The sequence below is a fragment of the Pristiophorus japonicus genome, chromosome 8 (genome assembly GCF_044704955.1).
Source record: "Pristiophorus japonicus isolate sPriJap1 chromosome 8, sPriJap1.hap1, whole genome shotgun sequence".
NCBI classification, from domain to species: domain Eukaryota; kingdom Metazoa; phylum Chordata; class Chondrichthyes; family Pristiophoridae; genus Pristiophorus; species Pristiophorus japonicus.
This window is the reverse complement of record NC_091984.1, coordinates 119,674,616-119,692,284: the sequence shown is the minus strand read 5'-3', so window position 1 is coordinate 119,692,284 and position 17,669 is coordinate 119,674,616. Positions and strand designations below refer to the sequence as shown.

The window sequence follows — 17,669 nt, the reverse complement described above, 5'->3', positions numbered from 1 at the left end:
CACATTTTCCAATGACACAAAGATAGTGTAGACAGTGTAGATGAAAGCATAAAATTACAAAGGGATATCGATAGATTAAGTGAATGGGCAAAACTGTGGTTAATGGATTTCCATGTAAGCAAATGTGGGGTCATCCACTTTAGGCATAAAAAGGATAGAACAGGGTATTTTCTAAATGGTGAAGGGCTAAAAACAGGGAAGGTCCAAAGAGACTTGGGGGTACAGGTGCATACTTCATTAAAATGTCATAAACAGGAACAGAAAATAATCAAAAAGGCTAATGGAATGCTGGCCTTTATATCTAGAGAACTAGAATACAAGGGGGTAGAAGTTATGCTGCAGCTATACAAAGGCCTGGGAAGACCACACCTGGAGCATTGTGAGCAGTCCTGGACACCTCACCTTAGGAAGGATATATTGGCCTTGGAGGGAATGCAGCGTAGGTTTACCAAAATGATACCCGGACTCCAAGAGTTAAATTATGAGGAGAGATTACACAAATGAGGGCTGTATTCCCTAAATTTAGAAGGCTAAGGGGTGATATGATCAACATTTTCAAGATATTAAGGGGAATAGATAGGTAGATAGGGAAACTATTTCCACTGGCTGGGGAGTCTAGGACTAGGGGGCATAGTCAAAAGATTAGAGCCAGACCTTTCAGGACTCAAATGGTGGTAGAAGTTTGGAACTTGCTTCCACAAACAGCAATTGTTGTTAGGTCAAGTGTTAATTGTAAATCTGAGATTGATAGATTTTTGTTAACCAAAGTTATTAAGGATATATGGGGAAAAGGCAAGTTATGTCACAGATCAGCCGTGATCTCATTGAATGGCAGAACAGGCTTAAGAGGCTAAATGGCCTACTCCTGCTCTGAGGTGTTTAGGATTTTGAAAAGAATTGATAGGGTAGAGAGAGAGATTTGTTTCTGCTGGTGGGTGAGTCTAGGACAAAGGGACATAATCTTAAACTCCGAGCCAGCCCATTCAGGAGAAAAGTTGGGAACAGGTTGTAGAAGTGTGGACCTCTCTCACAAAAAGCAGTAGACACGCGCTCAATTAATGTGATATGGATAGACTTTTATAGACAAGGGTATAAAAGGGCATGGAGCCAAGACAGATGGGTGGAGTTAGATACAGAACAGCCATGATCTTACTGAATAGCAGAACAGTCTCCAGGAGCTGAATGGCCTACTCCTGTTCCTATGTAAATGTTCATTGTTATTTGCTGTCACACTACAGACATCATAGTTTGCTGTGCAGCCTTGTACCATGTGACCAGAAGGATGATGAGAGTGTGCAGGGGCGGTAGAGAAGAGGCGCTGCTATAACAGATTATAGCACATCAGGTTTGGAACAGCACCAGCTGAGTTGCAGATAGGTTTCAATAAAAGACAGCAGATTCTTTTACAAACACAGTGATGGTAACTATTTTCAACAGTTCTGAAAGGAGAGATCGTTTTTTTGTGTTGGTCATTACCTGTTTAGCAAGTCGACTGATTTCAACTGCAAGGTCACTCCCAGAGTTTCCAATTCCAATTACTATCACTCTCTTTCCCTCAAACCTTACAGGATCTTTATATTCCTTACTGTGCATGTATTGACCTTCGAACTTTTCTATGCCTAACAAAAATGAGAGACACAAAGCAAGAAGATTATTACTTGCTCAATATACAATTCTGTATTGTAATAAAAAGCTTGATATAGACAGGCTAAAATAATTTGTACATTTGTGTTTTCATCTGTGCAGGAAATAGTCATAGAATCAGTGATTTTAGCACAGGAGGAGCTTAATTGGCCAATTGTATCTGCAGCTGCTAGCTGCCCCATCTAATCTATCTTCTCCAATTCCAATTTCTCTACTCTTTTCCTATTCCCTTTAATATTTTTGTTCTTTATCTAATTCCTCCTCAAGTACTGTGATTGATCAGCTTCAATCTACCTGTGCTAGACTGATCCTGGCGACTTATCAACCTTAAATCCCATTTAAGGTACTTTTAGTAGTTTCCTTTTTAACATCAGTTAATGGCCCTCTCTCATCCTCCTCCAGTATTGCTGCCTTATTTCTTTACTTACCCTTCAAAATACAGATGCAAAACATGTCAAGTATCTCTAGACATTCTGCATGTTCTACTATAAAGTTGTCTTATCCTGTCCCACACCTTTTAAAACTATCTTCCTGCTTTCAAACGCTTTACTATTAACCTTTATATTGACTGCCAGTCTATTTTTTAACTCTCAATTAGTCCTTCTAATCTCCTTGATTTGCTTCTCTTCCCTGCTTTTTGGATTCCTCCTGTATTACGAGCTTTAATTTTATGAAGAACTTCAACAATTGTACATCCCTTCTGGCGTAAAAATACAACGGGAAAGGTGGCTCAACCATGGCTAACAAGGGAAATTAGGGATAGTGTTAAATCCAAGGAAGAAGCATATAAATTGGCCAGAAAAAGCAGCAAACCGGAGGACTGGGAGAAATTTAGAATTTAGCAGAGGAGGACAAAGGGGTTAATTAGAAGAGGGAAAATAGAGTATGAGAGTAAGCTTGCAGGGTCTATAGAATGTTGGAAAATTACCACCAATGCATCCACTATTTCTAGGGCTACTTCCTTAAGTACTCTGGGATGCAGACTATTTGTTCAATTGGTCTGCCATTTCTTTGTTCCCCATTATAAATTCACCTGATTCTGACTGCAAGGGACCTACATTTGTTTTCACTAATCTTTTTCTCTTCACATATCTATAGAAGCTTTTGCAGTCAGTTTTTATGAACAAATACTTTGGTTCTGTCTTCACTAAGGAAGGCACAAATAACCTTCCGGAAATACTAGGGGACCGAGGGTCTAGCGAGGAGGAGGAACTGAAGAAAATCCTTATTAGGCAGGAAATTGTGTTATGGAAATTGATGGAATTGAAGGCCGATAAATCCCCAGGGCTGATAGTCTGCATCCCAGAGTACTTAAGGAAGTGGCCCTAGAAATAGTGGATGCATTAGTGGTCATTTTCCAACATTCTATAGACTCTGGATCAGTTCCTATGGATTGGAGGGTAGCTAATGTAACACCACTTTTTAAAAAAGGAGGGAGAGAGAAAACAGGGAATTATAGACCGGTTAGCCTGACATCAGTAGTGGGGAAAGTGTTGGAATCAATTATTAAAGATGTAATAGCAGCGCATTTGGAAAGCAGTGACAGGATCGGTCCAAGTCAGCATGGATTTATGAAAGAGAAATCATGCTTGACAAATCTTCTAGAATTTTTTGAGGATGTAACTAGTAGGGTGGACAGGGGAGAGCCAGTGGATGTGGTGTATTCAGACTTTCAAAAGGCTTTTGACAAAGTCCCACACAAGAGATTGGTGTGCAAAATTAAAGCACATGGTATTGGGGGTAATGTATTGACGTGGATAGAGAACTAGTTGGCAGACAGGAAGCAAAGAGTAGGAATAAACGGGTCCTTTTCAGAATGGCAGGCAGTGACTAGTGGGGTACCGCAAGGTTCAGTGCTGGGACCCCAGCTATTTACAATATACATTAATGATTTAGACGAAGGAATTGAATGTAATATCTCCAAGTTTGCAGATGACATTAAGCTGGGTGGCAGTGTGAGCTATGAGGAGGATGCTAAGAGGCTGCAGGGTAACTTGGACAGGTCAGGTGAGTGAACAAATGCATGGCAGATGTAGTATAATGTAGATAAATGTGAGGTTATTCACTTTGGTGGCAAAAACAGGAAGGCAGATTATCTGAATGGTGACAGATTAGGAAAAGGGGATGTGCAACGAGACCTGGGTGTCATGGTACATCAGTCATTGAAAGTTGGCATGCAGGTACAGCAGGCGGTGAAGGCGCCAAATGGCATGTTGGCCTTCATAGCGAGAGGATTTGAGTATAGGAGCAGAGAGGTCTTATTGCAGTTGTACAGGGCCTTGGTGAGGCCACACCTTGAATATTGTGTACAGTTTTGGTCTCCTAATCTGAGGAAGGACATTCTTGTTATTGAGGGAGTGCAGCGAAGGTTCACCAGACTGATTCCCGGGATGGCAGGACTGACATATGAAGAAAGACTGGATCGACTAGGCTTATATTCACTGGAGTTTAGAAGAATGAGAGGGGATCTCATAGAAACATATAAAATTCTGACGGGATTAGATAGGTTAAATACAGGAAGAATGTTCCCAATGTTGGGGAAGTCCGGAACCAGGGGTCACAGTCCAAGGATAAGGGATAAGCCATTTAGGACCGAGATGAGAAACTTCTTCACTCAGAGAATTGTGAACCTGTGGAATTCTCTACCACAGAAAGTTGTTGAGGCCAGTTCATTAGATATATTCAAAAGGGAGTTGGATGTGGCCCTTACGGCTAAAGGGATCAAGGGGTATGGAGAGAAAGTAGGAATGGGGTACTGAAGTTGCATGATCAGCCATGATCATATTGAATGGTGATGCAGGCTCGAAGGGCCGAATGGTCTACTCCTGCACCTATTTTCTATGATTCTATGATATGCCTCCCTATTAGACTTTGGTTTCAAGCTAATGTTTTTCTTCATCCATGACACTGTCTGCAACGTTAGTTTTACAACTGGGCGGCAGGTTGAAAATCCACCCCAATATTCTACTACATTCAGGCTATTTATTGTTCTTTAGCCAAAACCAACTCTGGCACTGTATCTTTCTTCATTGAATTTTTATACAGTCTACTGCTTTTAATTTAAATCTGTTTAATTCAAGTTGTTCATTGACACGAATTGAAACAGCACCAAAAATGTATCCCGTTGAAAATTTGTTGCTTAATTCAAATTTGCGGATAATTCGAGTGTGAATTTCTGCCGAAGTCACGATTGGACTAATGAAAGGCATTGCTTGAATTGAATTCAGCATGTGATTGAGGGTGCCCTGGACTGCCAGACCTCCTCCATCTGGATTCGGTGCACTGCCAAATGGAGACAACAGAGCAGTCTGAGAACATTCGCAGCCAGAAGGACAAGATCTGCGCTATTGAGAGGGTAAAACAGAAGGCAAGCACAAGGGGTTAAATTCACAAAGCAGCCAAGTGCTGGAGCAATATGTAATTAGAACCAGTTTTATAGCATGCAACTGCAACTTGAGACGATGGGAATTGTTGAGACATTCCACACTCATGAACTAATCATTTGCAGATAGCAGGGTAGTTTCTGGCAGTCCCTGGTATAATAAATCTCAATACTTGTGAAATGGCCTGATGATAAAAAAAGGAGGAAAAACCACCAAGAAATCACCAAGTTTTCACATATCGAACATTATATTCTGCTGTGTGTTATAGGTGAGGTAGCTTTCTCCTCTTGGTGCGGAGGTGCTAATGAACCTGGAGAACAATCAGTGCCTTAGTGTCAGCTGTGGCTCAGTGGGTAACACTCTCGCCAGAGTCAGAAGGTTGTGGGTTCAAAGTCCTACCCCAGAGACAGAAATCTAGGCCGATGCTCCAGTACAGGACTGAGGTGCCAGCATTTGAATAAAACATCATGTGGTGTAAATAAATCCATAGCACAGCGAATTTGTGGCCAATATCTATCCTTCAATCAACATCATTAAAAAGAAACATATTACCTACATAGAATTATATAGAATATAGATTTCAGAAACAGGATATTCAGCCTAACCAGTCCATGCTGGTGATAATCCTCCATTTGAGCCTCATCCTTCCTCATCTATCAGCATAACCCTCTATTCCCTTCCATCTATTTCCTTCTCCCTCATATGCTTATCGAGCTTCCCCTTAAATGCATCTATACTATTCGTTTTTCAAGAGATTCGGGCTGTTCGTCCTTTCCTGATAGGTTCACCCTCATATGATCCTTGTAAATCTTTTTGTATCAATATGGTGAAGTCAAGTGTAGTCTAACCAAGGTTCAAGACAAGGTTAGCACATCTTCACCACTTTTCAATTCTATCCACTAGAAATAAACCCTCGTGCTTGGCTGGCTTTTTTTTAATAGCCTTATTGTTCTGCGTCACAACTTTGTGTATTTGTACTCCAAGATCTCTTTGCATTTCTACCCATTATTCCAAGTAATATGTGACCTCCTTATTTTTATTAGCAAAATGTAACACCTCACACTTATCCATGATGAAATTAATTTGTCAATTACATGCCCATTCTGCAAGTTTATTAATGTCGTCTTGTAATTTGTTGTAGTCCTCCTCAGTAATGGCTATCCCCCCTCCCCCCACAATTTGGAGTCATCTGCAAATTTAGAATTTGTAGTTTTGATTCCAAAGTCTAGATCATTAATATAAATTGTGAACAACAGTGGTCCCAGCATTGATCCTTGTGGGACCCCACTTCCCACCTCCTACCACTCTGAATAGCTACCCTTTAACCATGACACTCTGCTTTCTGTCTTGCAGCCAGATAGTTATCCATTCTGCTACTTGTCCCCTGACTCTCCATGCTCTGACCTTATTCATTAGTCTATCAAGTGGTACCTTATCAAAAGCCTGGTCATTATCACATTACTGTTTGTGGGAGGTTGCTGTGTGCAAATTGGCTGTCGCGTTGCCTACATTACAACAGTGTCTACACTTCATAAAAGCAGTACTTCATTGGTTATAAAGTGCTTTGGGATGTCCTAAGGTTGTGAAAGGCGCTGTATAAATGCTAGCCTCTCTTTTAATGCCCTGTAACATGTTGTGGACCATGTTATACTCTGTGTGTAAAATGTTATTTTGTTTTCAGCTGAATACCCTCAACATGTGATTTAATTGATGAAGATAATCATTACTCTCTCACCAGGAAAAGAATCCAGAGGCAAATGGGGGTTAACATGGTGACCAGTACAGACCAGAATGGCATCGAAAATAACCGATTCCAAGTTGTCCTCGGCGTCTCTCGTCACAACGTCCCACTGGCCAGTGGAGGAGAAATCCGCACACTTTGTTATGCTGCATACGTTGGTCTACAGGAATGGAATGGAGAGGGAACAGTTTAGGAAGGTCATTGCTAAATGTACCACGAAGCTTCCTCTAGGATTCTCAGAGATTGGAACAAGATACTGGACAAATGGGAATTTCAACATGGTTAATGGAGTTAAAAATGATTATGGTGGACCTTTTCTAGACTTCATCCTTCAGTCTCCTGCTTTCTTTGGATGCTGTGTGCCTCAGTCCCTGAATAAGTGACCTGCTTAAGCTGTTGTCTGTATTTGACCCACACAGTCCACCGTTACACTGGACAGCTAAAGTCATTTTGTTCCCCCATTTTGGTTCCGGGTCTTGCGATGGAGAGACCTTTACCTACTGAGGCTATTCATGTTTTCAATGAGTTTCCACCAGCAACAAAGTGAACATTATGACTCAGCGCTGTCCCAGCCTAATCTGGCTCCCTGCCCCATTTAGGATTTGTCGAACAGGTGGCCACCACAGACCTGTTTCCAGTGACAACTTGTAACGAGATACTGTATAGCGCCCTCCAGCTAGGAGGTATAGGGAGCTGTATTTGAGAGAATGTGTCTGGGAAGGAACGCCATCTTAAGCTCCACATGGTTGTCTGAGATCTCCCAAATAAATAGAGTTAAGTTAAACTAAGAATGTTCAAGAGACGATAAAATACATGGTGTCAGAAGCGGAGACTTTCATTGAACGCATCTACGACCGAATTATTGGAACTGTAAGACTTTTGCGAGCCGATCGAAATCGACGTTAAGCAGCGTAGTGCAGAGCGTGCTTCCTACACATTGTGCGTGGATCTGTGAAGGGTGATATAGTCATAAGCTTGTAAAATAATCTAGAGGCATTAGTAAAGTAAATTTAAAGTGGCATAAGTTATTGTAGAGCCTCGATTGGAAAAGTATTTTTACAATTACATGACCACAATATTTTACTATTAGACTTGTTGTAGTCCTCTGGGTATTTGAACTGTATACATGTGTGTGACAAACTCAAAGTCCTAAACTGTAGCGAGCTATTATGACCACCACGGTGCCAACTCCCGCGCACATTCCTCTCCCACCTCCTTTGCAGGTGACTGGCGATTTGAAAGCCAACTGGAAAAAATTCAAACAACTGTGGGACAGCTATGAAATTATTACGAATATTATGGAAAAACCAGATAGAGTTAGGGTTGCAACGTTTATCACTGCCGTTGGCAGCGATGCCCTAGATATCCACAATAATCTTCCCAACCAATCAGCGGAAGACAAGCAGGAAACAGATTATTTTGAAGCTCTGGGAAGAGTACTGTAAAGGTAAAACCAACATCATCTATGAACGGTACCAGTTTAACAACTGTGTACAAGGGGACGAGCGGTTTGACAGATATCTCCTGAAAGTGAAAGAGCTAGCATCATCATGTGATTTCGGCAATTTGAGGCATGATTTCATCAGAGGCCGCATAGTCTGCGGAACATCTGATAACACGCTGCGTAAGAGGCTGTTGTAAGAATCAAGCCTAACACTCAATAAATGTGTGATGTTCTGTAAAGCTACAGAGACCACAGCTACAGTTATGCAAATGAAATCCATGAAGTTCACTAAAACAGACTCTGAAGATGTTAAAGCTGTCAGACAGAAACCCCGACCCACAAAGAAAGAATTCACAGACAAAGAGTTCACGAACACTTGCAGATATTGTGGCAAAATACATGAGCTGTCAAAAACGAAATACCCAGCATATGGGAAGACCTACACAAGTTGCGGCAAACTACATCACTTTTCTCAAAAGTGTATGCAGAATGAATAGCAGAAGTCTACACATAACCCGAAATATAAGAGCAAGCCAAAAGTTCTTGCACTATATGAAGAGAGTTATGATTCTGATTTTGAAGTCATGACTGTAAGATGCTTGGTAAAGTTGCAAGGACAAAGCTACAGAAAGTATCCCAACAAGATTATGGCTACCTTCTCCATTCAAGGTCAAATGGTAAAAATGCTAATAGATTGTGGGGCCACATGCAATGTGCTACCTCTTAGATACTTACCAAAAGGCTTAAAGATAAAAGAATCTAAGACAACACTGTTACTGTACAACAACCATGCAACCATTCCAGTGGTGGGGACTTGTAATGTGCCACTGGAAAATACAAAGAACAAGCAAAAGTACGTTGTGCCCTTTGTGATCATTGAGGGCCAAAGTGCACCACTGATTGGCTCACGCACTATTCAACAGCTATAACTGATAAAAGTGCAGCATCAGAATATCGCGACGGTAAACGAACCACACGAATCGCAAACTACAAACAAGGCAAACATCTCGCTAGTGTCAAAAACTGATGTCAACAATGCGTATCCGGATGTGTTTAAGGGACTTGGACACATGCCAGGGACAGTTCACCTTGAACTTAATGAATCACGACACCAGCTGTAATGCCACCCAGATGGGTGCCAATAGCAATCAACCAAACGCTGAAAGAGGAACTCAATCGTTTGGAAGAACGACAAATCATCACAAAAGTTGTTGAACCGACGGACTGGGTATCCAGTCTAGTGACTGTACAAAAGCCAAATGGAAAGATACGAGTATGTATCGACCCTCAACATCGGAACAATGCCCTGAAACGTGGACACTATCCACTTCCTGTGATCGATGACATCTTGCCACAGATGTCAAGTGTAAAGATCTTCATTAACGCAGACTGCAAGGAGGGTTTCTTGCAATGTGAACTGGACACAGAGTCCTCCTACCTCACGACCTTCCAGGCTCCATGGGGACGATATAGATATAATAGAATGCCATTTGGCATCAGCCCTGCCCCGGAAATCTTCCTGCAAAAGCTAGACCAGAACCTCGAGGGTCTTGATGGAGTCTACAAGATTGGAGATGATGGCCCAGAAATTCCTCTGGGGATCTTCCCGCGGGCAATTGCCTCCTCGCTGGAGATTTTTTACAAAAGTACCTGGTGGTCTAGGAAGCGCCCTGGATTCCGGTGGGGAAGCCCTCTCTTCCCGCACTGTGAAGCGCACTCCCATCCCACACAGAAGATGCAGTCATGTGTGACTGCTCAGCCAATCAGGTAAGTATTTCACAGGTTGATAGCACTGAGACGCACGTATCTACGAGTTGTCAGTGCTATTAATGTGAACAAAACCAAACACACAAAATAATAAAAAAAACAGACCATACATCTTTAAAATTAATTGAAAGTAAAGTTATTATGTCTTATAAAAATAAAATATTTTCCGGATTTTTAAAAAAGTTTTTAAAATTATGGTTAAAAATAAACTTACAGTAGTGGGGAAGGTTTTTAACAATAAACTATGTGTTTATAATTTAATTTTATCGTGTTTTTGTATGTCTTAAAACACTTGCGCCTGTAAAAGTAGGCTATGCACCTGCTTTTTCAGGCGCAAGATTTTTGAGGACATTCGCTGGGCAAGATATGCGTAAATCCCGCAATCTTGCCCAACAACTGTCCTAACTCCCGATATGTCTACGATCTGTCAAGCTTGACAGCTTCTCCAGTTTGACAGATCGGAAAAGCCGGTTTTCAGCGCATGCGCATTGCGCACTGAAAACCGGCTTTTCTGATACCTTCCCGGGTCCGTAGAAACTGCGTACGGGCCCGGGACATCGCAATTTCTACCCAGATATGTTGATCACTGGACGCGGTGAGGCCAATCACGATCATGACTTATGCAAATTCATGCAGAGATGCAGAGAGACATCAAATTAAACTTCGATAAGTTAGAATACAAGGGCTCCCAAGTGAAATACAGGGGACACATAGTGATGACACCAATGTCCTAGGGGGGAGTGTTTGCTAGTGCTGTTGGGGAGGAGTTAAACTAATATGGCAGGGGGATGGGAATCAATGCAGGGAGACAGAGGGAAACAAAAAGGAGACAAAAGCAAAAGACAGAAAGTAGATGAGGAAAAGTGGAGGGCAGAGAAACCCAAGACAAAAAACAAAAAGGGCCACTGTAAAGCAAAATTCTAAAAGGAAAAAGGGTGTTAAAAAAAAAACAAGCCTGAAGGCTTTGTGTCTTAATGCAAGGAGTATCCGTAATAAGGTGGATGAATTAACTGTGCAAATAGATGTTAACAAATATGATGTGATTGGGATTACGGAGACATGGCTCCAGGATGATCAGGGCTGGGAACTCAACATCCAGGGGTAGTCAACATTCAGGAAGGATAGAATAAAAGGAAAAGGAGATGGGGTAGCATTTCTGGTTAAAGAAGAGATTAATGCAATAGTTAGAATGGACATTAGCTTGGATGATGTGGAATCTATATGGGTAGAACTGCAGAACACCAAAGGGCAAAAAACGTTAGTGGGAGTTGTGTACAGATCTCCAAACAGTAGTAGTAATGTTGGGGAGGGCATCAAACAGGAAATTAGGGGTGCATGCAATAAGGGTACAGCAGTTATAATGGGTGACTTTAATATGCACATAGATTGGGCTAACCAAACTGGAAGCAATACGGTGGAGGAGGATTTCCTGGAGTGCATAAGGGATGGTTTTCTAGACCAATATGTCGAGGAACCAACTAGAGGGGAGGCCATCTTAGACTGGGTGTTGTGTAATGAGAGAGGATTAATTAGCAATACCATTGTGCGAGGCCCCTTGGGGAAGAGTGACCATAATATGGTGGAATTCTGCATTAGGATGGAGAATGAAACAGTTAATTCAGAGACCATGGTCCAGAACTTAAAGAAGGGTAACTTTGAAGGTATGAGGCGTGAATTAGCTAGGATTGATTGGCGAATGATACTTAAGGGGTTGACTGTGGATGGGCAATGGCAGACATTTAGAGACCGCATGGATGAACTACAACAATTGTACATTCCTGTCTGTCGTAAAAATAAAAAAGGGAAGGTGGATCAACCGTGGCTATCAAGGGAAATCAGGGATAGTATTAAAGCCAAGGAAGTGGCATACAAATTGGCCAGAAATAGCAATGAACCCGGAGACTGGGAGAAATTTAGAACTCAGCAGAGGAGGACAAAGGGTTTGATTAGGGCAGGGAAAATGGAGTACGAGAAGAAGCTTGCAGGGAACATTAAGACGGATTGCAAAAGTTTCTATAGATATGTAAAGAGAAAAAGGTTAGTAAAGACAAACGTAGATCCCCTGCAGTCAGAATCAGGGGACGTCATAACGGGGAACAAAGAAATGGCGGACCAATTGAACAAGTACTTTGGTTCGGTATTCATTAACAACCGTCCGGATATAAGAGGGGTCAGAGGGTCTAGTAAGGAGGAGGAACTAAGGGAAATCCTTATTAGTCGGGAAATTATGTTGGGGAAATTAATGGGATTGAAGGCCCATAAATTCCCAGGGCCTGATGGACTGCATCCCAGAGTACTTAAGGAGGTGGCCTTGGAAATAGCGGATGCATTGACAGTCATTTTCCAACATTCCATTGACTCTGGATCAGTTCCTATCGCGTGGAGGGTAGCCAATGTAACCCCACTTTTTAAAAAAGGAGGGAGAGAGAAAACAGGGAATTATAGACCGGTAAGCCTGACATCGGTAGTGGGTAAGATGATGGAATCAATTATTAAGGATGTCATAGCAGTGCATTTGGAAAGAGGTGACATGATAGATCCAAGTCAACATGGATTTGTGAAAAGGAAATCATGCTTGACAAATCTTCTAGAATTTTTTGAGGATGTTTCCAGTAGAGTGGACAAGGGAGAACCAGTTGATGTGGTATATTTGGACTTTCAGAAGGCTTTCGACAAGGTCCCACACAAGAGATTAATGTGCAAAGTTAAAGCACATGGGATTGGGGGTAGTGTGCTGACATGGATTGAGAACTGGTTGGCAGACAGGAAGCAAAGAGTAGGAGTAAATGGGGACTTTTCAGAATGGCAGGCGATGACTAGTGGGGTACCGCAAGGTTCTGTGCTGGGGCCCCAGCTGTTTACACTGTACATTAATGATTTAGACGAGGGGATTAAATGTAGTATCTCCAAATTTGCGGATGACACTAAGTTAGGTGGCAGTGTGAGCTGCGAGGAGGATGCTATGAGGCTGCAGAGCGACTTGGATAGGTTAGGTGAGTGGGCAAATGCATGGCAGATGAAGTATAATGTGGATAAATGTGAGGTTATCCACTTTGGTGGTTAAAAACAAAGAGACAGACTATTATCTGAATGGTGACAGATTAGGAAAAGGGGAGGTGCAACGAGACCTTTGTGTCATGGTACATCAGTCATTGAAGGTTGGCATGCAGGTACAGCAGGCGGTTAAGAAAGCAAATGGCATGTTGGCCTTCATAGCGAGTGGATTTGAGTACAGGGGCAGGGAGGTGTTGCTACAGTTGTACAGGGCATTGGTGAGGCCACACCTGGAGTATTGTGTACAGTTTTGGTCTCCTAACCTGAGGAAGGACATTCTTGCTATTGAGGGAGTGCAGCGAAGGTTCACCAGACTGATTCCCGGGATGACGGGACTGACCTATCAAGAAAGACTGGACCAACTGGGCTTGTATTCACTGGAGTTCAGAAGAATGAGAGGGGACCTCATAGAAACGTTTAAAATTCTGATGGGTTTAGACAGGTTAGATGCAGGAAGAATGTTCCCAATGTTGGGGAAGTCCAGAACCAGGGGTCACAGTCTAAGGATAAGGGGTAAGCCATTTAGGACCGAGATGAGGAGGAACTTCTTCACCCAGAGAGTGGTGAAACTGTGGAATTCTCTACCACAGAAAGTTGTTGAGGCCAATTCACTAAATATATTCAAAAAAGAGTTAGATGTAGTCCTTACTACTAAGGGGATCAAGGGGTATGGTGAGAAAGCAGGAATGGGGTACTGAAGTTTCATGTTCAGCCATGAACTCACTGAATGGCGGTGCAGGCTAGAAGGGCCGAATGGCCTATTCCTGCACCTATTTTCTATGTTTCTATAGTGATGGACTCAAAGCCGACCCAAGCAATGTGGTCGCAATCAACGAAATGCAGAAACCGCAGGATGTTGTTGATATACAATGATTTGTTGGCATGACAAAGTACCTCGCAATATTCTTGCCAGATCTTTCAGATCTCAGCGAGCCTCTGCGACGGCTTATTCAAAGACATGGTCTGGAAATGGACTGAAGAACAAGACAAAGCGTTTGAAGCTATCAAACAACGCGTGACAGATTCTCCGGTGCTCAGGTACTTTGACCACATACTTGCAATTGAAGGACAAGAAGATGCTTCGAGCAAGGGTCTTGGGTTCGTCCTTCCGCAACAGGTTCAGAAACAAGTTGGCATTCGATCATATCAGGTCATTACAGAAGATGGCCGTATCGCAGAAATAGGAAACAGCTGAGAAAGAGCGCCGAGACATTCATCGAAACTCCAGAGAACTCAATGAAACCCACACAAGATCCGCTGACTACACAGCCAACTAATATGCAAAATTGCACTTCAACAACAACATGTGAAAACAGGGATATGTTGCCTGATAATTCCCCTCAGAGCACTGATAAAGGGACTAAAGCGATCAGTGCACAGAATACCAGTGAAACAACCAGTTGGAGGCGAAGCAACAGAATCTGCACAACACCAACATACCTGGAACACTACGTACGGAAATAAGAAATCATGGACACTGAACACTTGGATAAAGAATTAATGAGACAAGAATTTTGTTGTTAAACTTCTAGTTGTTTAATACATGTATTCATAAGAAGTTAACTACCCATTTATATTGAAGCTAACTTTAATTCATTTTTGTTTCTTAGGAAAGGTGTAACGAGATAATGTATAGAGCCCTCTAGCTAGGAGGTAAAGGGAGCTGTATTTGAGAGAGAGGGTCTGGGAAGGAACGCCATCTTAAGCTCCATATGGCTGTCTGAAATCTCCCAAATAAATATACAGTTAAGTTGAACTAAGAGTGTTTAAGAGACGATAAAATACAACAACACCTACCTGCACCTTTCTGGGCCCAGAAGCTGAGATAGCTGTGTGGGATGACTAGCTATTTTTCATCCTTCCTTTCACTGCTCAGTGACTCCCTAATTTCCTAGCTAGGATCAGTAACTCAGGAAAGCAGCATTCACAATCCCTTTTTGTTCCACATACTTTTGCCTGAATTGGGATCCACTGTGGTGACGGCATGCTTACTACCTGTTCTGCCTTCAATACCAGACGAAGAGTAAATCCTATCTTTGCAGAATTGCGGTGTTTATTTTGAAAACAGGAATAAAGTCAGCAAAGTGTTTACAGATAATGTGATTCACAATCTCTGGGAATTCACCATATGCAACAGCAAGGAATATGAATCTTGATTGACAGCAAAAAGAAAAATCACATTATCTGTAAACACCTTACTGACTTTATTCCTGTTTTCAAAATAAACACCGCAATTCTGCAAAGATAGGATTTACTCTTCGTCTGGTATTGAAGACAGAACAGGAAGTAAGCATGCCGTCACCACAGTGGATCCCAATTCAGGCAAAAGGATATAGAACAAAGGGATATCTTACACAGAGACCAGATTAAAGTGACCAGATGATTTGGGAACATGTGCTTCGCATACGTAAGCCCTGAACTTGCGGGGACCCCGTGGGGAGTGCGATTTTCAGGCCCAATATATAGACATTAAATATATCTTTTCATTTTTTTTCTCAGGCTTTCCGCTCTTTTATGCCTGTCTTTGTACAGGAGAAGCAACGCAGGGAGGGCAGACTGGTAAGGTTACACCACAAGTACATGGAACCTACCTGTTCATATCCCACACCAAAAGCACACAGGCAGAAACATTCCTACTTGCATCTGGCTGAGCAGAGGTGCCTGTGGAAGCTTCATTTTACAAAGGTAGCTGTTGCAGCATTAATCCATATGCTGCAAGCAGACCTGAATCTTACATTTATCACATTACCGCTCGCCTGGCTCCCCACTGCCTGCAAATTTGGTGCCACAGGGTGATTCCAGACTGGCATTGGGGCCGTCTGTAGGCAAACAACTGTGCACAGGTGCACGATCGAGTCATTGATGTGCTGCTCCCAAAGCGAACAATTTCATCAGTGTCCCCAAGGAAAATCAGTTCCAATGTGACAGACGCTGCAATTTGGGTAAAGCAGATCTAAATCTTACCTTAAATCGTATGTACTTCACCAGATCAAAGTGCTTGGCGTAAAGGCGAAAGTACTCCAGAATCCTAGAGTTATGCATGTAGTTCGGGTAATTGTCAGGAATTGGAAAATCACTGTAGCACATCATCTCCTTGCAGGTGTTGATGATCAATGATTTATAGATACCCGGTCTGCCATCATTTACTTTTTCCTGAACAAAAAATGTAAAAATAATTCTGAGGTGATTTCTGCTGCATTTTATACAAAGCATGAACATTAATATTCTACACATTTCCCCCTTAACTTGAATTTTTGTGAGGAAGAACTTCCTGATATCAGTTCTAAATTGGCCTATTACTAGTTTGAAACCTGTGGCTTTTTGTCATACTCGCAATTCAATTTACAGTTCCTCCCCCCGCACTGTTTACTGTATTACATGCCTTGATAAGTTCACCTCTGAGATGCCTCCTTTCAAGGGTGGAAAAACCCAAGCATCTACAGACTTTCCTCATAACTCTAACACCAGGCATCAGCCTTCAGGCTCTGCTCTGTTCTGGTTCCAATGCTCCAATCACTTTGTGTCAGTGATCAGAGTATTCAAGGTGTGGTCTGTGACAAACACAATAGAGTTGAAATCACAACTTCCTGTGACTTGTCTTCTATTGCATTGTCTTTATAGTTCATCATTTGATTTGCTTTATTGATAGTTGTTCAGCAATAGTTGGACATGTTGAGCATGTCTAGAAAAGTGAATGCTGAGTGGAGACTTGATAGAAGTCTTTGGGATTGTGAAGAGATTTGATAGGGTAGACTTAGAGAGGAAGTTCCCACTTGTGGTGGTGGGGTGGGAGGTGGTGGGGGGGGAACCAAAACTATGGGCCATAAATATAAGACACCCACGATTAAATTCAACAGGAAATTCAGGAGAACCTTCTTTACCCAGAGAGTGGTTAGAATGAGGAACTCATTACAAGGAGCAGTTAAGGTGACTAGCACAGATACTTTTAAGGGGAAGCAAGATAAACACATGAGGGAGAATGAAATAGAAGGATGCGCTGATGGGGTTAGATGAAAAGGGGTGGGAGGAGGCTCGTGTGGAGCATAAATACCGACATAGACCAGATGGGCTGAATCAGCTGTTGTGTGCTGTACATTCAATGTAATTTTGTCTACTGAGGCACCACGGTCTTTTTCAACTTCATTCTTAGTCATTTCAACACCCTGGAGTGGGTGTGTTAGCCATTTTTCCTTTTTACGTGCAATACTTTTATATATCATATTAAACTTCATCTGCCATTGTTCTGTTCACTCACATATTTTTTCCAAATCTGATCTGTCTCGTAAATTGGTATCAGCTACAAACGTGACCAATTTGCACTGGGTCAAATCCAGTGTTGTAAATAATATTAATAATAACTTTTATTGATATCGCGCCTTTAATGTAGTAAAACGTCCCAAGGCGCTTCACAGTAGTGTTAACAAGACAAAACAGATAAATGTGACACAAAAGAAAAAATTTGATACAAAAGAAAAAATTAAGGCAGATGACCAAAAGCTTGGTTAAAGATGTAGGTTTTAAGGAGCGTCTTAAAGGAGGAAAGAGAGGTAGAGAGGCGGAGAGGTTTAGGGAGGGAGTTCCAGAGCTTAGGGCCCAAACAGTTGAGGCACGGCCACCGATGGTTGAGCAGTTATAA

The 17,669-nt window shown here is 42.0% G+C and overlaps 1 protein-coding gene across 4 annotated transcripts in view; it reads right to left on the bottom strand.

The window, feature by feature from the left end:
* LOC139268732 (flavin-containing monooxygenase 5-like) overlaps nt 1–17,669 on the bottom strand; it is a 141,965-nt gene that overhangs the window by 20,521 nt on the left and 103,775 nt on the right. For all 4 annotated transcript variants that reach the window (XM_070887362.1, XM_070887361.1, XM_070887360.1 and 1 more), the window contains 3 exons: nt 15,998–16,186; nt 6,763–6,928; nt 1,477–1,619 (listed from right to left, as the gene is read on the bottom strand). In XM_070887362.1, coding sequence (XP_070743463.1) covers nt 1,477–1,619; nt 6,763–6,928; nt 15,998–16,186 — 498 coding nt within the window. The remainder of the gene's footprint in view (nt 1–1,476; nt 1,620–6,762; nt 6,929–15,997; nt 16,187–17,669) is intronic.